General features: G+C 45.3%; 1 protein-coding gene and 1 non-coding gene across 2 annotated transcripts in view; one reads left to right on the forward strand and one right to left on the reverse strand.

Annotated features, from left to right (window-relative positions):
- Positions 1-867: 867 nt before the first annotated feature.
- LONP1 (lon peptidase 1, mitochondrial) overlaps positions 868-27,583 on the reverse strand; it is a 33,825-nt gene continuing 7,109 nt past the window's right edge. The window contains exons 3-18 of the mRNA XM_087701918.1: positions 26,676-26,795; positions 25,434-25,662; positions 25,123-25,184; positions 23,102-23,231; positions 22,851-22,934; positions 20,849-21,069; positions 19,031-19,169; positions 17,316-17,494; positions 14,562-14,649; positions 14,325-14,447; positions 11,449-11,565; positions 10,420-10,560; positions 10,156-10,321; positions 8,711-8,919; positions 3,070-3,234; positions 868-1,333 (exon numbers count right to left, since the gene is read on the reverse strand). Of these exons, the coding sequence (XP_087558044.1) occupies positions 1,169-1,333; positions 3,070-3,234; positions 8,711-8,919; positions 10,156-10,321; positions 10,420-10,560; positions 11,449-11,565; positions 14,325-14,447; positions 14,562-14,649; positions 17,316-17,494; positions 19,031-19,169; positions 20,849-21,069; positions 22,851-22,934; positions 23,102-23,231; positions 25,123-25,184; positions 25,434-25,662; positions 26,676-26,795 (2,338 nt within the window). The 3' untranslated portion in view covers positions 868-1,168. The remainder of the gene's footprint in view (positions 1,334-3,069; positions 3,235-8,710; positions 8,920-10,155; positions 10,322-10,419; positions 10,561-11,448; positions 11,566-14,324; positions 14,448-14,561; positions 14,650-17,315; positions 17,495-19,030; positions 19,170-20,848; positions 21,070-22,850; positions 22,935-23,101; positions 23,232-25,122; positions 25,185-25,433; positions 25,663-26,675; positions 26,796-27,583) is intronic.
- Positions 5,764-5,954, forward strand: LOC148049806 (U2 spliceosomal RNA). The gene has a single exon (XR_015695325.1). It is a non-coding gene; the product is annotated as a U2 spliceosomal RNA (small nuclear RNA).

Raw genomic sequence — 27,583 nt, forward strand, 5'->3', positions numbered from 1 at the left:
ACCTTTTCAAGTTTAAGACTTGTGGACTTCAACTCCCAGAATTCCTCAGCCAGCTGAGCTGGCTGAGGAATTCTGGGAGTTGAAGTCCACAAGTCTTAAACTTGCCAAGGTTGGAGACCCCTGGTCTAAAGGATACATTTAGACACTGAAGTTTTATGTTTGAGCTTTAGTATGTCATATGAATGCAATTGCTATATCCTTTTACTTGATGTATAATTTAGCATATTGTGCCAAATTCAACAGTGTGTAACAGATACTGTATTTTTTGGAGTGTAAGACATATCTTCCCCCCTGTAAAAGTGGATGAAAATTTAGGTGTGTCTTATAGACCGAATATGGGCATTTTTGGCCTCCTGAACCCTCCGGGTGTTGCTTTTTCACCCTCCCCAGCCCCCAGAAGCACTCTGCAGGCCCGTTTTTGGGCTCCCAAGCCTTCCGCATGTCGTGTGTTTGCCCTCCCTGGCCTTGAGAAACACTCTGCAGGCCAAAAAGAGGCTGTGGGGAGCACTGCAGAGTGCTTCTGGGGGCCTGGGAGGATGAAAATCTATTGCAGAGGACAAAATCTATTTTTTTCTTGTTTTCTTCCTATAAATTTAGATCCGTCCTATGGTCTGAAAAATACAGTAATTCAGGTGACATCTTCCAGATGGGCAGCATTACCAACTTGCTGGAGGGAGGGGTATCCTATTAAAAGATCGGTTGATTTTGTTTTTGTGCCATGGAGAATGGTTAACTTTTGTTACACTGACATCTGTGAACAGGATAAAAGTTTTCCCAACCCGTGCTTTGGCTCTCATCACTGGTTGTGCTGTCCAGAGGTGATCTAAATATGCCTCCACTTTTATTTCATAAAGTGCTAGTAGAAAGTACCAAGAGACAACGGGATCTGGATTTTATAAGTTCTAATAAGAAAATACATTTGAGAAAGATGAGTAGACTTCCTCACAGATCTTCAGTCTAGTCCTGTAGTAGCCCTGGGTCACAGGGAACATTTTAATTGGTTCATAATTCAAATTGGTTGGAGTAGAATATATTAGAGCGACTAAAGGAATAGGAAACCAGCCATTATGGGCAGCTGGCCACCGCAGGAGTCCGATCCTTCCCCCTCAACTGAGCCTGCACATCTTGCTTCCAGAGTAGAGCGGGTGGGAAGGCGAGAAAGAACCGTTCACCTTCCTGGAGAATCAGACTTGGAGAAAACAATGTCAAAGATTTCCTTATAATGTTCAACAAAATGTACTTCCAGTCCTTCTGTGATAAATTCAGCAAGATCACAGTAATCCTTTTTGTTCTCTATTGGGAGAACGATACAGGAGACGCCAGCTCTCTTGGCCTAGGGGGAAAAAGGGAGGAAATGTTGAACAAGCTCTTCCCCATGACCTCAGGTTTCTCCCCTCCCCTGGTCAGGCCCTGTGCTGTTCTCTTAACCCTGAGACCAGATAATAAAATATATTATTAAGGAGAAGATATTCCAGGCTATGAAAGTTACCTGGAAACAGCAAACACTTCTTTATTGCAATCTATAATTCCTTAAGTTATTTTGGTAGCTCAACTGTCAAATTGTACCCTATTGTTCATGATAAAAGGAAAAAAGTACTGAATAGCTCATAACTAGCAGCCACCATCAGATGGATCACGGATGATCAAGAATTTATTACATAGCCCCTGAATGATCCAATTCTCCAGTGCTCTATCCTTCCTTGGGCCTTGGATTGTAGGTCACGCTCATAAAAATGGAGTGTTTTTAACAAGTAAAATCCAAGTGAGCCAATTCAGTCCTTACGAATCAACTCTAAAAAGTGTATTCAAGAACTCTTAAGCAACTTGCCAATTGGCATTAAATGATTGAGTTAATGTTCTAAAAGTACACAGTAAAAATCCTTGCTGGATCAGATAAGGGCTCTGGCAATCTCATCCACCAGCAAATACGCAGCAACCAACTAGAAATCTGATACCTTCCTAAGCAAGGGTCCTAATCTTAAAGGTAAAGGTTCCCCTTGCACATATCTGCTAGTCATTCCTGACTAGGGGGCGGTGCTTATCTCTTTCAAAGAGCCAGCACTGTCCAAAGATGTCTCTATGGTCATGTGGCCGGCATGAATAAACACCGAAGGTGTGCAGAATGCTGTTACCTTCCCACCAAAGGTGGTCCCTATTTTTCTACTTGCATTTTTACAAGGTTTCGAATTGCTAGGTTGGCAGAAGCTGAGACAAGTCACGGAAGCTCACTCCATTATGCGGCACTAGGGATTTGAACCGCCAAACTGCCGACCATTCTGATCGACAAGCTCAGCATCTTAGCCCCTGAGCCACCTTATCCTAATCTTGCTCTGATCAAAATATCTGGCAACAGAAGACCACCCATAATGGGAAGAAGGATGTAACTGATGGAAAAAATACAATAGAATAACAGAGTTGGAAGGGACCTTGGAGGTCTTCTAGTCCAATCCCCTGCCTAGGCAAGAAACCCTATACCATTTTAGACAAATGGCTATCCAACATCTTGAAAACTTCCAGTGTTGGAGCATTCACAACTTCTGAAGGAGAGCTGTTCCACTGATTAATTGTTCTGCCAGGAAATTTCTCCTCAGTTCTAAGTTGCTTCTCTCCTTGATTAGTTTCCACCCATTGCTTCTTGTTCTATCCTGAGGTGCCTTGGAGAATAATTTGACTCCCTCTTCTTTGGGGCAACCCCAGAGATATCGGAACACTGCTATCATGTCTCCCCTAGTCCTTCTTTTCATTAAACTAGACATACCCAGTTCCTGCAACCGTTCTTCATATGTTTTAGTCTCCAGTCCCCTAATCATCTTTGTTGCTCTTCTCTACACTCTTTCTAGAGTCTCCACATCTTTTCTACATCGTGGCGATGTACAAGCAAAGATTTGAAGAGATTTGCTCTTCTCCCATTTTATAGATTTAACTGTTGCTTGTAAACCTGAATGCCACATTACCCACTTGGATTGAGTGCAGGAATAGAGGCTGTCTGTAAACTTTAGAAATAGGGAAGCCATCACGTTTTCTGGAACCAACTGCTAGCAACTAAAGGACTGGGCAGTTTCCACTTACCGCAATGGTCTTCTCCTTGATGCCTCCCACAGGGAGAATCTTCCCAGTCAACGACACTTCCCCAGTCATGGCTACATTTTGCCTCACAGGCTGGTTTAATGCCAACGACAATAAGGCAGTTACAATCGTGCAGCCAGCACTGGGCCCGTCTTTCGGGGTGGCACCCTGGGAATGGAAAGAAACAGACAACTTGTTTGTAGACTTCAGCACAACAATCAACTTTTTAACAGATATGCGGACTCCAAAGGTGAACCACAACAGGCACACAGCTGCCCCAAATTCAACACAGTATTAACTAGTTTCTGGAATTTAAAGTCTAACTGGGGGATAGCAAGGAAGGAACAATTTGCTGAGGTGCACTTGGGAAACTGAATTGGTTTATCTTGCATTGCAACTGCTTTTGGTGTGGTTTCATAGATAAGTGAAAGCAGCACAAATGTTGTCCCCAAAACTGGGCTCTTGATTGGTGTTGAAGCCGATAAAAGTCACCGGATACAAGGTGTGATACAGAATTATACTTTTATTTTGATACCAAGATATAAGGACCCTGGCTGGAAAGCTAACCAAGAAGCCCTAATTAGAATCTTACAGCAATTTTTATAGTCAAGGGGTGATAAGAGCCAAGGTGGCGCAGTGGTTAAATGCAGCACTGCAGGCTACTGCTAGATCAGCAGTTCAGCGGTTCAAATCTCACCGGCTCAGGGTTGACTCAGCCTTCCATCCTTCCGAGGTGGGTAAAATGAGGACCCAGATTGTTGGGGGCAATATGCTGACTCTCTGTAAACCGCTTAGAGAGGCCTGAAAGGCCTATGAAGCGGTATATAAGTCTACTGCTATTGCTATTGCTAAAAAAAAAAAAAGATTACATTAAACCCTTTGCCCTTCCCCTAATAATGCATGCATAACGGATAATATTGATTGGTTATTTGGATTTCATCCCCCTAAACCCTTACGCTTGTTATGCTAAATAGCTAAATGTTGTGTCACCTGTTTTTCACCCCAGGTCATGGGTATCTTGCAAAGTATGCCAGCTATGTAGTTTTGGGGGGGTGGGGTCTCTTATAAGCGAGCTATTTTTGTGTCTAATATCCTGGCTAGTGGTTTTCTAACAGATAAGGTGCTATTGCAGAGCAGCTCAAGGCAGTATCCTCCCCCCCCGCGACCCCCCTCCTTCCGTAGAGAAAAGTAAAAGCAGTTTGAAGTCTTTGTCTGAGGCAACACCCCCCCGCGACCCCCACCTCCTTCTGCAGGGAGAGAGGACAGGAAGGAGCAAAGCTCTTAATTGTCAAGGCAAAGAAATGACAAGACAAGAGAAAGTGTTTTATCAGAATTCATATCTCTTGTCCATTCCATCCATACCTGGGTCCTATCTCCACATAGGACCTTCCTCTGATCCCCAGGGCCTCATCTGTACATACATTCCATCACCTGATCCTTCACAAATGCCAATTCTTTCCTCAACAGTATAAAGATTATACTCTTGATAAACCTCACCCCTTACCTATGTAGTTATCTTAACAGAGTAATTAATTCAGATAAAAGATCTCTGGATAACATACATTAAAGAAATCCAATCAAATAAAACAACAAAAAAGGGCTATCTCCAAACCTCAACTGCAGTTTAGCAAATGTCTGAACTACCTTTAGATGTTTCAATCTATCCTCCCTGACTCTACAATTTTATACCCTAATACTGCTCCAACTTCTAATTTATTTTTCTCAGTTGTAACTTCATTCCTGAGCTTGTTTCCCCAATATTTTTTAACTTTGCCCTCTCTGATTTTTCTATCCTATTGTTCCTTTGTACTTTTCCCCATCCTGAAAGTGTTTTTAACCTGATTATCAGATTAGTGTGTGTTCAAAAGTGAACTATTAATCTGCACCACAAAAGGTTTTTTTATGTTCCAGGTTAATAATTATTAGCAATGTGTTTATAAAGTTCTTTTGACAGAAATGCACATTCTTTTTGCACATTTTCATAAAGAACTGATCCACGGACCAAATTAAATTGGTTAAGGCCTTAAAAGCACCATAAAGCAACAGAACGGCAATACCTTCTATTATTTTATTTATTAGCCTGTTTTCTGTTCTGTTTTCCACTGGTTCTCAAGACTATTTCTCCCAAAGTTATTTATTATTCATTGGGTGAGTGATGGAGGTGGGGGGGGGGGGGTAGAGCAATCTGGGAGGAATGGATGATTATGGAAAGTAAATAAATGTCACTGTTGTTCAGAATAGCTATGCATTCTGTCAACAAATCAAAACTTGAAGAGAGAGCAAGCAAAGATTCTTATTACAACTAAGTATTTTGGAACAGACTAGGGAAAGCACATGAAACCTTGCAGTAAAGGAAAAACTCCTGCGACCTCTACTGGTAGGCAGATGAATAACAGCTATCATGGGGAAAATGGGAGGGCTTATGCAGATTTCAAACCAATCACAGTCAGAATACTCATAGGCTTTCCCAAAATGCATACAGGTGAATTTTTTTTTCAAAATTTCTGTCATTATGTTTTATAACAGATGGCTATTTTCTTTGACAATGAACGTAAGAATATTCACAGAATAAGTCCGATAAGACTACAAACAATATCTACTATAAAAGGGGCGAAATGCTCAGCAGCTTGAATTTGCTCACCGTTACCACAATGTTGCTTGGAAAAGATGGGCTTTTGCCTTGGCCCTCATTGGTTTATCGCTTCTCGGCCTTTTGGCTAAGATCAAGTGTAGTATCTGTTCTTATCAGTTTAATATCTGATATGTTCTCTATTTGAGAACTAAATATTAAATGGATTTTTGGAACTGGGAGATGGACTAAGGGCTTGCTCTATCCACTCCAAGCATCAACCTGGTATTGCAGTACTTCCAGGAATGGTGCACCTCCCCTTGGGGGAGGAATATGAGTGTTCAAAAAATAGAATGGAAGTGCTTGTTTAGAGGGTTGTCATGTGCCCTCAAATGTGCCCCCTGCTGCCACCTGGGTATGCTTGGTTGGTTGGGGAAGGAGACAGTCAAGGTCACTCTGCTGCACCAGCAATTGGGCAATCATGCTCCTCACCCAATGCCTTGCTTCGTACTGCCTCACTACTCTGCTAGGCTCCTGCCACCCTGATTGAAGAAGAGGATGGGTGCCTGAATCTGCAAATTATAGGAGCTTTCTCTCTCCCTCCCTCAAAGCAAAGCCAAAGCAGAGAAACAAAGGGAGGAGACCAGCTGTTTGCAAGGTAAGTGAGTCTTATATAAGGCCAGGAGGGAGAAGCATGAGGTATGTTAAGTTGGGGAGGCCTCGTGGGCCTGTTCTATCACTAGGCCACCCCTTGGCCTTCCCCATCCTGAGATACCTCATGGGCCCTTTGGTATTCTAGAATTGGGAGGGTGGCACGACAAAACTGCGGTCCACTAAAGCGCGCCCGATTAAACCGCGTCGCTGACGTCATCAGCAGCGCGACAACAGCGACCGCGGAGAAAAAAGGGCCCTTTAAAAAGCACTTTGAAAGCAAGCCGATTCAAGTTAAGGTAAGAGTTAAGGTTAGGTTAAGGGTTAGGTTTAGGGTTAGGTTAAGGGTTAGCGTTAGGTTTAGCGTTAGGTTAAGGGTTAGGTTTAGGGTTTGGTTTAGGGGGGTTAGGTTTAGGTTTAGGTGTTAATTTTAGCTTTAGCGCTCACAGCGTGCTTTTTTCGTCGCGCTGTGATGACGTCAGGTACGCGGTTTCGTCGAGCGCGCTTTAGTCGAACGCGGTTTTGTGGTGGAACCAATTGTCAGCTCTTGGGAAAGTATCCCTGCCTCTCTGTGTTGCAAACAGCTATTTCCAGTGTGGGGAAACAGGACGAGGAAAGAGGGGAAGAGAGCAAGGGAGGAAAAAAGAAGAAAAAAGGAAGGGAGGGAGGGTATATTGAGAGAGAGAGAGTGAGGGTAAATCTTGCTTTAGCACTTGGCTACCAGCAACCCTGCTGCCATTTGCCATCCCCTTGTCCCCTTCCTAACCTCTCCTGGTGGCCTCCCATCCTATCACTGAGGATGCTTTGGTTACAAAGCCCGATCTCCTAAGGAGATAAGAGTGGGCCTCCCTCTGACCCACACACGTTCCCCTCCCACACACACCATGAGAAACCTGGCCAATAAGAGTGAGCACAGCAGCAGTGGGGGAGCTGCACACGCCCTGAAGTCAATCATAATCCTGACAGATAAAGCATTAAGTACATAAGAGGAATTCTGTCATCCAAAAGTCACATCCTTGCCGGAACCATGAAAAGTGTATCCCTTAGTTAAGATATAGGGGGAAACTGATGGTTTGCAGCAAGTCTACGGTCCCTGTGCTCCAACGTGATATTGAGAAAAGTTGCAATAACAACAATTTCTCAGTTTCCCAACAGCCTAAGGGACAAAAAAGTTCAGTGGGGATATTTAAGATCGGTGTTTCATAAGTGTAAATGAACAAAATGAATTAACTTCATGACTGAGAAAAGCATAAGGAAGCAAGTTTCCATGCAGAGCCAAATGCTAGGACCGGAAGACAAGGCGAGTTCCTTGTCTGTTTGAATACAAACTTATTGCTATGAAACTTCAGAATCTATTCAGGAAACAGGTGCATCCCAAGCTCTTAAATCTAGAAACAAAGTAGGCAGAAGCATGATTAAAAGAGAACTACCGTATTTTTCTGAATATGAGACGCTCCAAAGTATAAGACACACCTAGCTTTTGGGGAGGAAAACAAGGGGAGGGGGGGAATCTGACTGCCTGCCAGCAATTTGCCTCCTTGCAGCAAACAGCTTGTTTCAGTTTCAGAACTGAAATGGAAACAATCAGCAGTTTCAGGCTGCAGGGATTGCCATAGCCTATTGCTGCCTCCACGAACCCTATTTTTGGTCTCCGCATCCCGTTTTCAGCCACTGCGTGCTCCATTTTCCACCCGTTCCAGGCAGTGGGGATCAGAATGGGCAGAAAATGGGGCATGTGGAGGCTGAAAACGGGGTGCGCAGAGACCGAAAATGGGGCATGTGGAGGCGGCAATAGGCAATGGCAATCCCTGCAGCCTGAAACAGTTGATCTTTGGGAGGCTGATCCAACTGACAATCCGCTGCCTGTGCTAATCAGGCTGTGCTGAAGCTGAACAGGCTGTTCCTTGTTTGCTGCAATGAGGCAAACTGCTGGGAGGCAGAGGCCAAAAGGTGGGGGACCGGCGGGTCTACATTCTGTGGATAAGACGCACCCAAATTACCCCCCCCCTCTTTTGGAGGGGGGAAAGTACACCATACTCTGAAAAATACGACAGTCTGGTGTGATTTCAGGCTTGAAACCCGAAACTAGCTTTAGGCAAAAAAACAAAAAAAAAACAAAAAAAACCTAGTCCTCTTTTAGGAACAAAGCCAGCCGGCAAACCTCTTCTGATAATGTGGCCAGGAAACCAGCACGAACTTAACCAGATAGTCACCGGTCTGTGTGTGTGTGTGTGTGTGTGTGTGTGTGTGTGTGTGTGTGTGTGTGTGTGTGTGAAGACTGACCTGAAGGTAACCACCCCCTATAAAAAGTTGTTAGGAATGGAGTTGAGCACTAGCAGGGTCACCAATAAATCCCATTTCACTATGAAAGGCCCGTCATGCTAAATAGAGAACAGAATAGAAAGATGGGGATGTGCTGAGTACCTCTGGCACGTGTACATGGATGTGGGAGGTCACCAAGAAGTCATTGGTGGGCACCTTCTCCATCAGAAAAGACCGGGCAAACGTGTATGCAATCTTGACACTCTCCTTCATGACGTCTCCCAGTTGACCTGTCATTTCGAGAGTCCCATCTTTGCTTTCCTTCTCTCTGGGACGCCGGAGGGAGGTCTCTATGAACAAGGTTGAGCCGCCTGGGGAGAAAAGCCAAACCAAGCGTGAAATCCATTCTGGACTCAACTCTACCACCTAGTTAAGCAAACTGTTCTTGGGTATAATCCAATTCACCAGCTTCATCTTTTGTCTTGCAACCAAAGCGAATGAAAACTTGATTTGTAATGTGGCCCCGTTAGGGCATGATCTTAACAAATCAAAACTAAGACACTGGAAAGAAGCAACAAATGGGTAATGTTTGGGAAAGGGTGGTGGCCATCTACCAGGATGTTCTGCAAACAGGCCTTCTTCTAGCTTCATGACTTTGGAGACAGGCTGTAGAATAAGTTTACCATGTGAAAGTACCAGGAATCTATACAGGTACCGTGTTTCTCCAAAAATTTGACCCACTTTGAAAAGAAGCCCTATCACATTTTGGGGCGCAGGTGATCAAATTAAGCCCTACTCACAAAATTGGACCTAATTAAGACCCCGCCCACCCCGGGGTGGGGCGAGGCACACAGGTAAAAAAAATAAGCTAGGGTGGGGATGGGAGGGTGAAGCTGTCCTACTTACCAGGACTTGCACATCCCGACACCTGCCTCGCCTTCTTTTGCGGCCTCTTGCCGCCACTCGCATGCATCGCCCCGGCCTCCATTTTGTCTTTAGATGCCGGCCAGAAGGCATCTGCGGCCAATAGCAGAGCTGAATCCGGACTCTGTTATCAGCTGCATATGCCTTCCAGGAGGCATCTGAAGGCGAAAAGGAAGCCGGGGCACAATGTGTGTGAGTGGCAGCTAGCGGCTGCAGAAGGACTGGGCCAGCAACGGGCTCCTGCTGGGTGGGGGTGTCAGAGCCACTGCTGCAAGGTGAGTCAAAAATTAGAACCCATTTTTAAATGGATGTGTAGGTTGGCAGAAGCTGGGACAAGTAACGGGAGCTCACTTCGTTACATGGCGCTAGGGATTCGAACCGCCAACCTTTCTGATTGACAAGCTCAGCATCTTAGCCACTGAGCCATTCTGTCCCTTCGTGTGTCCCCCGTCCCCCCCAGTAGCACTGTGAAAAGAAAAAATTTCCTGCTTCTTCCACTTTCTGTACATGCTTGCTTTACATATGTCCATCATCCCTTATCCTGGCCTAAGTTGCCCTTCCTAGCTGCCGCCCCCCAACACACACACACAATTGTCCACCTGAATGGCAGAAACAGAAGAAATGAGCATTCAATCAAGACCGGTGCCCGTGCTGAAATATGAACCATCCGATGGCGGCCTCACCCATTGCTGTCCACGCGAGGCCCATCACCACCCCGGGAGGAGTCACATCGTACATCCGATCGACCGTGAAAATGGGCTTCCCAACAAAGTCCTGGAGGTTTTGGGGTGTTACGTCAACTTTCTCCTTTTCTCCACTGACAATTTTGTATGCAGATTTCCGAAGTACCTGAGCATGGAGGGTGGAAAGAGGGAGGATTAAGCCTGTGAGAAAAACACGGGCGGACAGTCTCAATGCCTCTCCTTCAAAAGGTACGGTTGCCTCACCTTCTCTATTTGCTTCTGGAGGTTCCTGACGCCACTTTCCCTGCAGTACTGCTTAATGAGGACGGTCAGCACATCCTGCGTGATGCTGGCCTTGCTTTCGTCCAAGCCACAGAGTACACGAGCTTGAGGAACCAAATATCTCTGGCGAGAAAGAAGAAGAAAGAGCTAAGGTATCAAATCCAAACTTCGGGAAGATTTAGGAGTTCATAATAGAAATAGCACCGACTTATATACTGCCCCCTAGTGGTTTACAGCCCTCTCTGGGGGGTTTATTATGTCAGTCAGCCTATTGCCTCCAACTATCTGGGTCCTCATTTTATTGACCTCAGAAGGATGGAAGGCTGAGTCAACCTTGAGCTGGTCAGGATCGAACCACAGACTGTGGGAAGAGTTAACATGCAATATTGCACTTTAACCACTCCTCCTACTCAATGTGCAAGTTTCAACAAGCCCACTCCAAACTAATTGATGGATCATCCTTGTCGCTCTGCATTTTTATGTATAAATTAGTTGATAACCCAGAGTTGCCCCGGTATTTATTTATAGAGGGAAAATATCTGGACCAAACGTAATTTCTAATGTTAGATTTTTCCCCTTACCAGAGGGAGCCTCCTTGTGGAGTATTGTGAAGCCATTCCCATGACAACTCCACTGCACTGTACAGTAGAAGTCATTTTAAGGCACAGCAGGCTGTATCTTACCAAACACACACTCTGAGGGATGTTAGGGGTGTCTTACCCCCACAGTATTTGTCTCTAGAGAGTAAGTCATCTGTGTACAATGTTTGGTTGGAATTATTTGAGTCGTTCTGGAACACACAGACACACACAAACCCATATATATATTTTTTTAGATTTGGCATGGGTGAGTCCTGATTTATACCAGGGCAGGGGAAACCTGGTATATATATATATATACCAGGTTTCCCCTGCCCTGGTATAAATCAGGACTCACCCATGCCAAATCTAAATTGAACAGAAAGAGATGCAGCAGATAAAAACTAGTCTAAAAGCAAGCTGGTGGGATTACCTCTGCTATTGCCAGTTTCTCTTGGGCGACGTATCCTGAAATGTTGATCATTTCCATCCTGTCTCGCAGGGGCTCTGGGATCGTTTCTGTCACATTGGCTGTGCAAATGAAAAGCACCTGGGCGGAAGGGAAAGAAAAGAAGAGCAAGCCAATAAGATCTGCGCCTAGGGCAAAAGTCTTCTGGTTCAGGGCAAAAGTCTTTCTGGTCAAGTCCCAAAGCGGCAACTGGACTTTCTGATTTTTCTCTGAAGATGTTTCGCTTCTCATCCAAGAAGCTTCTTCAGCTCTGACTGGATGGTGGGGGAATGGAAGGATTTCTGCAAGGAATATAAATCCTTCCGTTCCCCCACTATCCTGCCAGAGCTGAAGAAGCTTCTTGGATGAGAAGTGAAACGTCTTCAAAGAAAAAACAAGTCCAGTTGCCTCCTGAAAAAGCACCTCTGGGACAATCATGACCTGGATGACTAAGAATCTCTGTAGACTCTCTGGTCCAGGGTTTTAGGCATTATATACTGTATTTTTGGAGTATAAGATGCTCTGAAGTATAAGACGCACCTAGCTTTTGGGGAGGAAAATAAGACGGGGGAAAAATCTGCCTCTGGCTCCCAGCAATTTGCCTCCTTGAACCAAACAGCAAACAGTTCAGAAGATATACACTGTTTGTGGTGTTACATTTCAGACTATACTTGTACAGATGCTGTTAAAATTGATGTGGCTTTCTGGAAGTATATGTTATTCTCTGCTATTTAAAAGAAGGTACAATAGCACTGGGCCTCTTCAGATCAAGCATTTATTTTTAAAAGCTTCTTCATTTTGTTAACTTGTCTAGAACACTAATAAAGCAATCTTTAAAAAATAAGTCTAATAATTTGAACACTGTATAGGCATTTATAGTTAATGACTTACTTTCTTGCAGCAAAGAGCAAACAGCTTGTTTCAGTTTAGTCCAATTAGAAAGGAAAAAGAATCTGCCTCTGGCTCACAGCAATTTGCCTCCCTGCACCAAACAGCAAGTTTCACTTTCAATTTCAGCACCGGTCTCCCAATTGCTGCCTCAGCAAGCCCTGTTTTCTCTGTTTGCTGCAAGGAGGTAAATTGCTGAGAGGCAGAGGTCAAAGGGTGGGGGCCGGTGGATGGTGCTACATTCGGTATATAAGACGCACTCAATTTTTCACCCTCTTTTAAGGGGGGGAAAGGTCTGTTTTATACTCCGAATGATATGGTAGCTAACAAGAAGGCTCTGCATGTAAGCAGAACTGGAATTGGAAGATTGGAATTTGGTCAGTTGTTCAATTTCAATCACAGTTCTTCAAGTAGCATAAATAAAAAATATAAAAACTAAATCAAGGAGATAGTAAAGTCAACAGAGACACGTCCTTCCTAAAAGCTTTTATATCCACAATCTTGTAATAATTTTTTAAAAAAACTAGTTCCCTCTAGGAGAATTAAACTAATCTCCTTTCAATTTTTGAAAAGAAAATAAGTTAGACCCTGAGCAAGCTTATTCCAACTACCATGTTTCCCCGAAAATAAGACCGGGTCTTATACAGCACTAATTGCATCCGTCTGTCTGATGATCTTAACTGGGGCTTATTTGGGGGGTAGGGCTTATATTACGAGCATCCTGAAAAAAATCATGCTAGGGTTGGGTCTTTTTTGGGGGGAAACAGGGTAGCAGAAAGGATCTTTCTTATTCCTGGCCTGAACTGTTTAAATAGAGAAATCATGGATCGAGGTCAAATGACCTACAGCCCCTCCTGGTGCCAGAAGGAAAAAAACAGGAATCATCTACAACATACAAAGGTAAGAACTGCAACAACCTCTATGTAGGACAAACAGGCAGGAGACTGGAAGAACCAGGGTGAATAAAAATTGATTTAAAAAATAATAAAAAACAACATTGATTTTTTTAAAAAATTTAAAACAGATTTCTTTTCATTCAAATCAGATTTTTTTTAATCAAAGTTATTTTAATAAAATGCCTTTGGAATAAAAATATATCTAAAGATAGTTTTCTATTTAAGCTACATTAATAATTTAGTTAATTCAGCATGAAATGGAGCTTAGTTGTGTAGCCTGAGGCTGTATATTCTGCAATATTGGGGCTGTCGGTGAGTCAACAGCGGGTCCGCTGTGGGACAGAGATGGCAGTTGCTCTTTAAAAATTATCATTTAAATTGAGTTGATTTAAATCAAGCCTTTTTATTGATTTAAATTGTCGTTTAAATTGACTTGATTTAAATCAAATCCATCCATGAACAACAACTGGAAGTCAAAGGACGAAAATTCTTTAATTTCACAACACACAAAGACAAATTTAACCATAGTTCCAATTGGGAAAATGTGACAATCCTTGACCAGGCCAAGCCCAAAAAAGGCCAGGGAATTTCTAGAAGCCTGGTGCTCTAACAAATCAGCGATCAATAGACACATAGACATTTAACAGCATCTAAAGACTATGCAAGAGAGATGATCAACCAGCCCAAAAAAAGAACAAAAAGACTCCAGCACCTCTCCATCACTAATCAGCACCTAGATTAGCATAGATTAACTCCAAGGTCAACTGCAGACCAACAATCAACAAAGCAATACCCCCAATCAAGAAACTGCCAAAGACCCATCAGTAAACAGCCCAACCAAAGAATCCCCCACCCACCCACCCACCCAGACAGGCATGACACCAGAATGTAATCTGACAGTAAACAGCAGTCCCTACTAGCACTGATGATGTTACTAATTAGGGTAATAAAACGTCTGCAAGAAAACTAGAAAGCTCAGAGGACCCCTCGTTTCAACCCTAAGGTACAAATATTCTCCTTTATTGGTACTAACTCTTCTTTCCCAGAGGCTGGGAAATCCAATGGGGAAAACCATACCTTGGAGAGATCCACGGCCACATCCAGGTAGTGATCCAGGAAGTTGGCATTCTGTTCTGGGTCCAGCAGCTCGAGGAGAGCGGAGGAAGGGTCTCCTTGATAGCCTCGCCCTATTTTATCCACCTGCATTGCGGAAAGAATAAATCCGTTGCTGTCACCCAACAGAATAAACAAAACAAAACAAAACAAAGGGAGCCAAATAACTGCAAGGCTGCATTTTGAAACCCGCCTCCTCACCTCATCAATCAGGATCAAAGGGTTTTCCGTCTTGGTCTTCTTTAGGCACTGAATGATTTTCCCCGGCATGGCTCCCACGTACGTACGTCTGTGTGGAAAGAAGTGCAAGATAAGCATGCAGACCCCATAGAATTCTTGCTTGTTTCTTGAGAGTCCATGGGCAAAGGTTAGCAAGAGCAATAGCCCTTAGCCCTATAGACCACAGAACTTTAGAGCACTCTCTCAGTTTGCAGAGTCAGCCTATCTGGGTTCGCATTTTACCGACCCTGGAAGGGTGAAAGGCTGAGTCAACCTTGAGCCCCATTGGGATTGAGCTCCTAATGGGGCTGTGGACAGAGTCAGCCTGCAATACAGCATTATAGCCGCTGGTCCACCAGGGCTCCTATTAGTATTAGATCTTCAAGGGCGAAATATGCTGGTAGGGCCAAGCATTCGGCAACAGATAGATGCATGATGGGGAACCTATGGGACACGTGCCAGATGGGGAACCTATGGGACATGTGCTCTGATGGCCCACTCTGATGGCATGCCAGCTGTTGCCCCAGTTCAGCTCTACTGTGCATGCCCGCACGCCTCCCGACGGCCAGCTGGTCTCCGGGTCTCCACCGCGTATGCAGATGTGTGTGCGGGCATGCGTGGGGCTCATGCAGGGAGGGTGTCGTGTGCACATGCATGTGTGTGGGAGGTCGTGTGTGCATACATGGGGGTGGGGCACATGTAGGGGGTACACATTGCATTTTGGGGGTTTAGGCACAGGCTTTGTGCCCTCGGACTGGAAAAGGTTAGCCATCCCTGAGCTGGACTTTACTCCCCTGAAACAGTGGGCGCCATTTTGAAAAAAGGCCAAAGGTTCCGATTTTCTTTTGCTTGGGAAAAGATGAAGAGCTCTATGGACAGCCCCAAACCTCCATTTGCACAATCGGATACACGCAAGGCCACGAGTGAAGGTTGTCCACGACTTACGACCACAAGCGGGCCAAAGCTTCGGGTTGTTAAGCACGGTTTGCCCCATTTTACCACCTTCCTTGCCACAGCCGTTAATTGAATCCCTGCAGTTGATAACGTCAGTGACCCGGTTGTTAAGTGAATCCGCCTTCCCCATTGACTGTGCTTGTCAGAAGGCCACCAAAGGAGAACAACCCCTGACTCTGGGACAGAGTGGCAGTCAGAAATGGGAACCAGCCGCCAAGGGGATGCTGCAAAGATGGTAAGGGTGCAAAATGGTCATACGTCACTTTTTTTCCAGTGCCGTTGTAACTTTGAACGGTCACTAAATGAACTGTTGTAAGTTGAGGGCTACCTGTATACACAAGTAGTCCTTGACTTATGACCATTTGAAGTTAACAAAGGACCTCCCGGGGGGGGGGAATACTTGCAACCCAGATTCAACGTTCCAATGGTCAGAGTCCCTAACTCGGACATCTAACCACACTTTGGATGCCCAGCAACTGGGCTCTATTTACGGCCATTTGCAGGGTCTCGTGTGACATACCCTTCGATGATGGTTTGCCAAAAACAGGCCTATATTTTCAGCAAAAACAACTCACAGGGAACCACTGCTTTGCTTAACCCTGCTGCAACAAAGCCTGTAAAAATCCCTGTGGGTGAGCCAAGGTGGGGTCATGAGTTACATTGGGCAGGCTCAGTTATGGTTGTAACTTGAGGACTATCTGCCTACAGAGATTCTCAGTCATCCAGGTCATGGTTGTCCAAAGGTGTTTTTCAGGAGGCAACTGGACTTCCTTGTTTTTCTTTGAAGACGTTTCTCTTCTCATCCAAGATGAGTCTGAGGACACAGATAAACCTCCAAGTGCTTCAACGACCCTCTAAAAGGATGCAAATGACCAGCTGTCTGCAAGGAATATAAATCCTTCCATTCCCCAACTATCCTGTCAGAGCTGAAGAAGCTTCTTGGATGAGAAGCGAAACATCTTCAAAAGAAAAAACAAGGAAGTCCAGCTGCCTCTTGAAAAAGCACCTTTGGGACAACCACGACCTGGATGACTGAGAATCTCTACAGATTTTTTAGCTATATACAATTTGGGATGAAGATCCTTTGAATGGGGTAGAAGTAGGAATGGATTTGCAGAGAAAAAAATTGCAGACCAAAGGAACCAGGAGCACCACTCAGGTGACCCTGAAGACAGAGATAAACCTCCAAGTGCTTCAAAGACCCTCTAAAAGGATGCAAATGACCAGCTGTCTGCAAATAATATAAATCCTTCCATTCCCCACCATCCTGCCAGAGCTGAAGAAGCTTCTTGGATGAGAAGCAAAATGTCTTCAAAAGAAAAAAAACAAAGTCCAGTTACCTCCTGAAAAAGCACCTTTGGGTCGTGGACTACCTGTATTGCAAATTGTAATACAGATAATTCCAATGATTTGTAGTTCCAGAAAAAAATAGATGTAATTATGGACAAGGAGTTGTTAACTGTCTCAAAATTATGCAAAATGTTCTCCATCTCAAGCAGAGTCAACTTCTCCTTGCTTGCCATTCAGGTCCCAGGAGTATTTATATTACATAAATATCCATGCACAGGTGAGAGACACCTTTTCAGCTGGAGATCTATGAGCATGGCAGAGCTTCAATTGCTGCATCACAAATGCGCTCATGCTCTGCAGACAGCCCTGCACACCCAGAAGCTAAGCTGCTATGACTAGAAAGAGATGGATTTGTTAGTCATTCCCCCAACCGAGCATTACAACTCTAGTACTTTGGACAAAGCCCTCCAAGGAAGCCCGAGATGCACCGACCTGTGGCCCTTGATTTCTGCCACATCCGTCATGCCGCCCACGCTGAAGCGGAAGTACTCCCTGTTCAAGGCACGAGCAATAGAGCGGGCAATGCTGGTCTTCCCAACCCCTGGAGGGCCGTAGAAACAGAGGATCTTGCCTTGCGTGGATCCTCGCAGCTGGCTGACAGCAATGAATTCCTGGGTTATACAAGCAAAAGGAACAGAGCGTGTGAATAAAATAGAATAGAATTAGAATAGAATTAGAATAGAATTAGAATAGAATTAGAATAGAATTAGAATAGAATTAGAATAGAATAAGAATAAGAATAGAATTCTTTATTGGCCAAGTGTGCTCTCAGTGTACATAAAAAGACAAGATACATTCATGAAGAATCATAAGGAACAACAAACCTCCAGCTGCTCTGCTCTCATCTTCAGCCTCATTTCCAAAACCTCCCCATTGATAAAATGTTGTCTCTATCTCTTCAATTAAGCCCTACAGAGGCTCAGTCCAATAATGCTGTTACTAATAACTCGGTTCTATGGAGCGTAACTATCTCCCTGGAGCCTCCCGAGGGGAAAAAAACGCCCCCAATCTCCAAACCGGAAGTCCGTTCCCAAACTTCCAGTTTGTGCATTGAGTTATTTTTCGCCCTCTGGAGCCTCAGGGAAGCCTCCAAAGAGCAAAAATAAAGGCCAAAATCAGCTGGCCAGTGCATGCAAGCGTGCTGGAGCTGTTAGGGCAATGCCTTGCGTGCCCTAAGAAATGGCTCCTTGTGCCACCTGTGGCAACACGTGCGATAGGTTCCCCATCACGGGGCTAGAATCTCGGCACGAAGGAAACTAAAGTTTAAGTCAGCACAACTTGCTCCAGCCCCACAGCTGGTTTTCAAGGTTTGGAACACCCCGCTCTTTCCAGGCTGCTTCCAGATGTTGGGAAACGTCGGCTGTGGGCTTCGTCCTTCTCCGACTGCCTGCCGGCTCTGCTTCTCCAGCTGGGATTTGCGTTCCTCTGTCCGTGCCATTCGCACACCCTCCCATGAGTTCAGTTCTTGTATAAGCACACCCTCCCAATCGGTAGGGCGTACCCTTCCTCCCTCGGGGTGTCCCCCCACCCCAATGTATGACAACCCTGAGACGGCACGCTGGAGGCTTGCCATTTCGGGGGTTGAAATCTTATGCCCATGATGGTGAACCTATGGCACGCGTGCCGGAAGTTGCATGCAGAGCCATCTCTCCAGGCACGCCCGTTGCTCTTCCAGGTTCTGGCGTGCGGATCTCTGCAGACGCGGGAGCGTCGTAAACCAGAAGAGGAGAGGGTGACGAAGCATCTGGTTCCCACATGGAACTCACCAGTTGGTCTTCGCACACGCGGGAGCTTCAGAAGCCAGAAGCCCAGAGCTGAGCTTCTGATTTCCAGTGCGCACATGTACGCCAGCCAGTTGGTCTGCATACCAAAAACCAGAAGCTCAGCTTCCCTATGTGCGCATGCGCGCTGGGGAGCTGCTCTTCCAGTGTCCGGCGCACATGCACGCTCCCGTTTCAGCACATTGCCGAAAAGGTTTGCCAACGCCGCCTTATGCCTATTCTCTCCACCAGACGTCTCCAGTTCCACATCCTTATGATATACTTTAATCTGCTTTTCTAAGGAATGGGGGTAGCTCTCTAAAAAGTCTAGCATCGTTGATCTGGGAGCAAGATATGAAACCAACAGAAGAGATCCAGAGCCCTTACCAGCACCCTTTTCTTCACGTCCTCCATGCCGTAATGATCCTCCTCCAAAACGCCTTGGGCCCTGGCCAGTTCCATGTTTTCCTCACTGCATTTGCCCCACGGGATGGAGGTCAGCCAGTCCAAGTAGTTGCGGGTGACACTGGCAGAAACCAAGACAACATTGACATCAAAAGAGCACAGGAGGAAAGCTGACCCAAACCAAACTGAAGGTGCTTAAGAGAGAGGCCATGTGTAACTGTAGCTACAGGGAATCCTCAATTTACAACCAGTTCCTTAGCAACCCTTCAAAGTTCCCACAGATCTATCTGGGGAGTATTTAACAACAGCTGTATGATCCTCCATGATCAAGGGCTGCGCTTCGGGTACTCAGCAACTGGGCCACATTTATGGCCATCCGTGACCATCCTGTACAGAGTTTTGATCAAAACCCAGAACTCACTTCCAGTCTGTAGCAAAACCACACCCAAAGTTAACCACTGCTTTGCTTAACAACCAGGGATTCACTTAGCAACCACAGTGATTTACTAAATAGCCATGACGGGCAGGCCCCATTACTGTCATAACTCAAGCACTGCTTGTATGTCTGTGCATGCGTGTGTGTGTGTGTGCACATGCATATAATGAAATAAGTGTGATGAACAACAGTGTGGACTTTCTAGTACTCCTTTTGTATCACAGTAAGGCTGCTAATTGGGAAAGTACAGCGCTATGTAACCACTGTATGATGGGCTGTTAGTTTTGCGTGTGTGTGTGTGTGTGTGTGTGTGTGTGTGTGCACGCATATATATACTACAAGCAGTGCTTGACTTATAACCGTAATGGAGCCTGCCCTTCCTGTTTTTTTACACACACACACGTATAAATAAAACTCCTAACAACCCATCATACAGTGGCTACACACCCAACTACATATCACTGTTAAAAGGTAACGGTTCCTTTCCAGACTAGGTAATGTGCCAGTTGTTCCTGACTCTAGGGGGCAGTGCTCATCGGTTCCACCACAAAACCGTGTTCGACTAAAGCGCGCTTGACGAAACCGCGTAGCTGAGGTCATCAACAGGGCGACAACAGCGCAGAGACAGAAGCACGCTGTAAACGCTAAACCTAAAATTAACCCCTAAATCTAAACCTAACCCCCCCTAAACCTAATCCTAAACCTAATCCTAAACCTAACCCTTAACCTAACCCTAAACCTAACCCTAACCCTAACCCTAATCCTAACCCTTAACCTAACCCTAAACCTAACCCTAACCCTTAACCTAACCCTAAACCTAACCCTTACCTTAAGTTGAATCGGCTTGCTTTCAAAGCGCTATTTAAAGCACCCTTCTTTCTCCGTGCTCGCTGTTGTCGCCCTGTTGATGACATCAGCGACGCGGTTTAATCGGGCGCGGCTTAGTCGAGCGCGGTTTTGTCGTGCCACGGTGCTCATCTCCATTTCAAAGAGGTCTCCGTGGTCATGTGGCCGGCATGACTAAACACCAAAGGCCCACGGAACGCTGTTACCTTCCCACCAAAGGTGGTCCCTATTTTTCTACTTGCATTTTTACATGCTTTTGAACTGCTAGGTTGGCAGAAGCTGGGACAAGTAATGGGAGCTCTCTCTGTTATGCAGCGTTAGGGATTCGAACCGCTGAACTGCCGACCTTTCTGATCGACATGCTCAGCATCTTAGCCCCTGAGCCATACGTCCCATGTCACTGTTACTGTGATACAAAAGGAGTACCAGAAAGTCCACACTGTTATTCATCACACTTATTTTCCAGTCGTTAGGAAGCGTCAAAGAAATGGCAGCTATGATCCAAAGTCTCAACTTACTTGAATTCCGAGGAGTGATTGTCTAAAAGGCCTAATTTGTTCAGCTCCTCGTCGATCACGTCCATGACGTGTTTTGGCACCACCAGCCCTTTCAGGCGTTCTCGGAACTTATCCTCAATGGCATCTTTGTCTTCCTTTTCCAGGCCCAGCTCCTTCTTGATGATCTTGAGCTGCTCTTGCAGGAGGTACTTGCGGTGAGTTTGCTTGATCTTTTCTTCCACCTGGAGATGGAACAAAATTGGTATTGGTATGATATTGGTATTTTATTATTTGTATGCCGCCCTTCTCCGGGAGGACTCAGGGCGGCGAACAATTCAAAGGGGGAAAAAAGGGGGAACATAAAAGACAAATACAAATAATAAAAGTAGACAACAGTCGCACAACCATACATGTCGAGAGGGGAGGGAACTCATCACCCCCAGGCCTGCCGGCAAAGCCAGGTTTTGACGGCTTTTCGGAAGGCCTGGAGAGAGGTGAGGGTCCGAATCCCTGCGGGGAGTTCATTCCAGAGGGCCGGAGCTGCCACAGAGAAGGCCCTCCCCCGGGTAATAGCCAGGTGGCATTGGCTGGTAGATGGCACCCGGAGGAGGCCAACCCTGTGAGATCTAATGGGTCTGTGGGAGGTAATTGGCAGCAGGCGGTCTCTCAAGTACGGTCTCTCTGCAAAATTGTAGCTTTAGACCAGGGGTGTCAAACTCAAGGGCCAGGGGCTGGATCCGGCCCACAGGGTGCTTAGCTCCACAGGGCTGCCCTGGAAACAGCGAAGGACTGGCCTGCGGTGCCTCTGCCAGCGAAAACGGGCTCCCGAGCTCTGTTTTCAGCTGCAATAATGGCCTCTTGCAATCCTTTGCCAGCACAAGAAGCTCGGGAGGGCCGCAGCCTCCTCTTCTCTGGAATCCACATACTGCTTATCATGAATGATTCATTTTTAGGTATGGATGTAATTTTTAGATATGATCAGCAACAGGATAAAGGATGGCCCACTTTGACTCAACACAGCCAATAAATATGTCTGCCTGTTTATTTATTTGGTTTTTTTAAAATTATTCATTTATCTATTTATTTTTAGGGGGATGTGGGGGGGGGACACAGAAGCCAACAAAACCACGGGGCTGGCTCACTGGCTGAATTGTTCTGTACTGTTAGAATTCCCCTTCTTGGAATTCTTCAGCTATTGCAATTTTTACACTCTTGTTTTGATAATTTTAAAACTTTAAATCCTAAACTATTCTGATTTATTGATGATATTCTATATCATCAATATCCAGACCCCCCCCCCCTTTCGGAGGGAGATGGACAGTTAAGATATTTGAAGTATAAATAAATAAGCAAAGCAAGTAAGTCAAAGCAACAAAAATACCTAATACTCCTTCCTCCTCCTATTTTCCCCACAACCACAATTCTGTCAAATGGGCTGAGCTGAGAGAGAGAGAGGAGGGAGGGAGGGAGGGAGGGAGAGAGAGATGGAGAAAGAGGGAGGGAGAGAGAAGGAAAAAGAGGGAGGGAGGGAGAGAGAGAGAGAGACTGGTGCAAACTGACCGTATGAGTAAAGGGCCAATATCTATATTGCTGTTAAACACACATCTGGTATTCCAGAGGCCAATTCCAGCAGAGTTTCAGAAGAACTACTAATCCCAATATTAAAAGAACCACTGCAGGATAGACTACGGCGGTCCGGGTTTATATCCCCATTTAATCAGAAAATTATTTATGTATCCTTGGGCCAGTTATTCTTAATTTGTTTAATTTGAAAATTAAATATCAACAACGTTGTTTCTAGCCGAATCACAGAGGTCACCTACTTTAGCCCCAATCTGGAAGGAAAAGAAGCAAGCTGCGCGTATTTTCAATCAAAACAAATTCATCCTTGTCCCAAACTTTCCTCGTCCAATGCCCGCTAATTTCCATCTCACTACAGAGGAAGGACCACAAATTCTTGAAGAAGACAAGAAGAATCTCCATTTCCCCCCCCCCTCACACACACACACTTTGCGGGCCTCACCTCCCGCCCGAGTCGCTGCTGAAGCTTGCTCAGCTCGTATTCTTTCTTGAGGAGAGAAAGTGCTTTGTAGAGGCGTTTTGGTATCTGGAAAAAGAGAAGCAACAAAACAGGTTCACATTCGGGCCAACCAGTGTGCTCTGGGCAGCTGTGCCCCCCCAACTGTCACCGTTTAAAGGGTGGTGAATTATTCCCCATTGCTGAGTCTCATCAAACTGGGCATATTGGTGGTGCGGCAGTCTCTTCTCCCTTACATTTGTTTCTTCTAGGACGTCCTGAAGCTCATGCGATTCCGCTCCGGTCAAAGCTGCGCCCATGTCACTCAAGTAGATGGGGTTGTCAACCACCCTTTGTCCGGCCTGCATCATCTGAAGCACAGATTCTCTGCAAGAACCACATTGAAGCATATGTCAAAGGAAGGATGCATCCAGCACGGAAGTGTCAAGCTCAAGGCCCGCAGGGTGCTTAATTCTGGCCCACAGGGCCGTCCTGCAAACAGCAAAGGACCGGCCCGTGGTGCCTCTCCCAGCAAAAATGGAACTCGGGAGGGCCGTGTGCAGCCCTCCCAAACTCCATTTTCGCAGACAGTGGGTTGCAGGAAGCCGTACCAGCCGAAAACGGAGCTTGTGAACCTGTTTTCGCTGGCAAAGCGCTCGGGCCACCACAAGCGCACCAAACATGAGTGATGTCAAGCTGGTCACGCCCACCCCGGACCTCTGACGTCAAACATAACCCTGATGCGGCCCTCAATGAAATAGAGTTTGACACCCCTGGTCTAGCAGAACCTTACAATGCTTTCCTGTGCATACACCAAAACACCCCCACACACAAGAGATCAGGACCCTTCTCACAATCCACCTTCCTTGCTTATTTCCACATTTCCTCTGAAATGACACTTAGTACGTCCGTAGTTTCATTTGGTGGTTGAACAAAACACACATATTTCCCCTCTACTTGTTTTCCAAGTAATAGGAGGAATGTTTTGGGGATGAAAACAGCTCCATAGGCAGCGCTCATCTTAAACCCACAATTGGGACCAGAATTTCCCTTTTTGCTAAAATAAGTTGCCTGATAAGTTAAGTAGCACACGCCTGATTTTATGACTTTTCGTGCCCTGGTCGTTAAGTGAATAACTGCAGTTAAGTGATTCGTCTGGTCATTAAGTGAATCCAATTTGTCCCATTGACTTTGCTGGTCAGATGCTGGCCGGAAAAATGGCAAGCAGTATTCTCACATGACGCTGGGACGTTGCAACCGTTGTAAAGTGCATGTTAGTTGCTAAGTGCTCAAATTTTGATTATGTGACCACAAGGGTCAGCGGTCATAAGTATGAGGACCCAATCGTAAGTCACGTTCTTTTCAGTGCTGCTGTAACTTTGAATGGTCACTAACAGCATGGTTGTAAGTCGAGGACTACCTACACCCTATATATATGTATGTATGTATGTATGTATGTATGTATGTATGTATGTATGTATGCATGCATGCATATATATTTTACAGGTGGTCCTTAATTTACAACAGTTCATTTAGTGACTGTTCAAAGTTACAACGGCCATGAAAAACCGGACTTATGACCGTTTTTCACACTCACCACCATTGCGGCATCCCCCATCGTCATGTGATTGAAATTAAGACGCTTAGCCACTGACTCCTATTTACGACGGTTGTGATCCCCAACAGGCATGCCTTTACGATGGTCTCCTTTTGCGACTTTCTGACAAGGAAAGCCAATGGCGAAGCCAGATTCACATAACAACTGGGTAACAAACTTAACAACCGCAGATTCACTTAACAACCGTGGCAAGAAAGGTCGTAAAATGGAGCAAAGTTTCACTTAACAAAAGTCTCACTTAGCAACAGAAGCTTTGAGCTCAATTGTGGTCCTAATTGTGGGAGTGCTTGTATTATGAGCCTGCAGGCAACGGCTACGGACAAGGAAGAGGAAATGCCTCCAGATTAAGGAGCGGACAAGGTTTATAAGGCAGGAATCCACTTTCACTCAAATTGCTGCTAAATCTCATGTTGGGCACGCAGGACACGGTTCCCTGTTTTGTGTGGGTTTCTTTGCTGGGCTATTTTGCTGTTATTTACAAACCCCCCGTTACTAAGAAGCAGCATCCCCATCAACCCTCATCTACAAGCTACCCAGGAAAAAAACGATTGCTTCATAAACTGAGTTTTACCTTCCTAGGTTTACGGTGGGAAAAGATCTGAGGGACGCACAACAGGTGCCCCTGCACATGCCTGGGTTTAGGGAGGAGAGGAAGCTTACCTGTAAAGTGGATTCAAGGCAATGATGTCCCGGATGGTCTTAACAATTTCTGCCGTCAGAGCCTGCAAACAAACGGTACGAACAGAATGAATACTGGAAGGGAATCTCCAAGTGTATATCTGTATTTGCCCATCTCACAGGGCTCCATGGGTCTGCAAGAGAGAATCGTGTGTGTGTGGTGTGTGTGTGTGTGTGTCCTGCTTGGCTAATACAGGATTAATACATGCAGAAGAGGGTATCCTTTGCATTCTCAGCTATAGGTTTGGGTGGTTTCCTTCCAGAAAGAAGTCCTGCTAGGTCCCCTCACTCACTTTGACCTCTTCGGAGACCTGGAAATCTTCATGGGCCACGTTCTCCACTTCCACCATGAGCACCTCGCCTGGAGACGCCTGGAACGGTTCCAGCACCACTTCAGCGTCCTGTTGCTTTGTCTCTGGTTGCTCAGCCACTTCTTGCTTGGAGCGCCTCTGCTTCTGGCGGGGTTTCTTCTTGGTCTCAGCCTCTTCCAACTCCACTTCCATCCGCTTGTTGATGCGAATTCTGAAACCCCAAAGAAGGAAAATACTGAACGGATTTGGTAAGAACAGGGAACCCACATAAGAAAAACATATTTTTTTTCTTATCTTCTAGGCTCAATACAAAGCGTGGCATTTCTGTTTGAAATACTAACATGGTTTAAGGATTCAAGATAGAAAGGTTCCCCCGCACATATGTGCTAGTCGTTTCCAGCTCTAGGGGATGGTGCTCATCTCCGTTTCAAAGCCGAAGAGCCAGCGCTGTCCGAAGATGTCTCTGTGGTCATGTGGCCGGCATGACTAAGGCACATGGAGCGTTGTTCCCTTCCCACCAAAGGTGGTTCCTATTTTTCTACTTGCATTTTTTACACTGCTAGGTTGGCAGAAGCTGGGACAAGTAACGGGAGCTCACTCCATTACGCGGCGCTAGGGATTCGAACCGCTTGAACTGCCGACTTTCTGACTGACAAACTCAGCGTCTTAGCCCCTGAGCCATCGCATCCCCCTGGTTTAAGGATTAGGGATGTGCTAAACCTTCTACAAATCCAAAGACAGATTCAAGTGGCCTTTTTTTAAAAAAATGAATGTCTGCCGTGATCCAGAAGACTTGCAAAGTTACTGAGATCTTCTTCATCAATATAACCAGAGGTGGGCTGCTGCCGGTTCGGACCGGTTCGGGCAGACCAGTAGTTCTGACCACTGGCTGGGCCCATTCACCTACCCCAGCACTAGACTGTCCTATTTATCTCACTCTCTGGCTTTGTTCCCTGCCCACGAAGTCCAGCTGATTGCCGCATCTCACCTGCTCTATTAGCCATGGCTGCCTGAAAAGGTTTGCTGTGTGTTACTGTGCGCGAAAATGATGCAGGTGCTCACATTTCCGGCGAACCGGTTGTTAATGTATGTTCAGCCCACCTCTGAATATAACGTCAAGTCTCTACGGCTGAATGGCATTGCTTCCACATCCATCCACCAAGCTATAGCAACTGCACATCAATGAACAAGCAAGAAAATCCAAGAATTGTAGAGTGTATTTACCTCCGGTGTCCCATGACAATCATCCGTAATCTGTCACCCAGGTCCTGCATTTCATGGATCTGGACAAAAGTCCCCATCTGATAGATTTCGTTTAGGTTCTCCACCACATCTGATTCATTGCTGACAAAGAAAAGTCAAAGTAATTTACTCAGAGACATTTGCGGAGAAAGAAGAGAGCTCAATTTCAGAAAAACAGAGTCCGTTTTAATATTAACTTTGGAGCAAAGGAATCTGCTGACAAACTTTTTTTTAAACATCTTATTTTGACACATAAAACTTTAAGCGATAGTAAATAATTTCCAGTTTTAGATAGCATTCTCTGATTCACTAGGGAATCTTTGAAAAATAAGACATTACAGGAAATGGGAGATTCTTTGAAATTTGTCATCTTATTGTGATATCTAAATGTACTATCCATAATCACCACACATCCATAGAACATAAAATAATCCCAGTCAGGATAAAGACAATATTCTGGATTGAATAATAATTTTGGTAATTCTAAACATTCACTCCATACATAGTTAATTATCATTAGATAAATACAGTATGCCCTATAAAAAAAGGGTTGACAGAAGCAATAAAGGCAGAATATTCAGCTAGCCAGCAAATCACACAGAACATATCTAGAGACACCAATGTGCTTCTTAATCTGATGGCTTATTTATTAAAGTCTCTTGTAAAAAGTATGAAGATCCATGTTTTTAAATGGTGCTGTGTGTGTGTGTGTGTGAATACAGGTAGTCCTGGACTTACAATCACAACTGAGCCCAGAATTTATTTTGCTAAGTGAAAAAATTGTTAAGTGAGTTTCTGCCCCCATTTTACAACTTTACTTGCCAGATTTGCTAAATGAATAACTTCTGTGGCTAATTTAATAACAGGTGGTCAAGTGAATCTGGCTTTCT

The sequence above is a fragment of the Thamnophis sirtalis genome, unplaced genomic scaffold (genome assembly GCF_051295495.1).
Source record: "Thamnophis sirtalis isolate CommonGarterSnake01/CBP01778 unplaced genomic scaffold, rThaSir2_p1.2 scaffold_1, whole genome shotgun sequence".
In the NCBI taxonomy this organism is placed as follows: domain Eukaryota; kingdom Metazoa; phylum Chordata; class Lepidosauria; order Squamata; family Natricidae; genus Thamnophis; species Thamnophis sirtalis.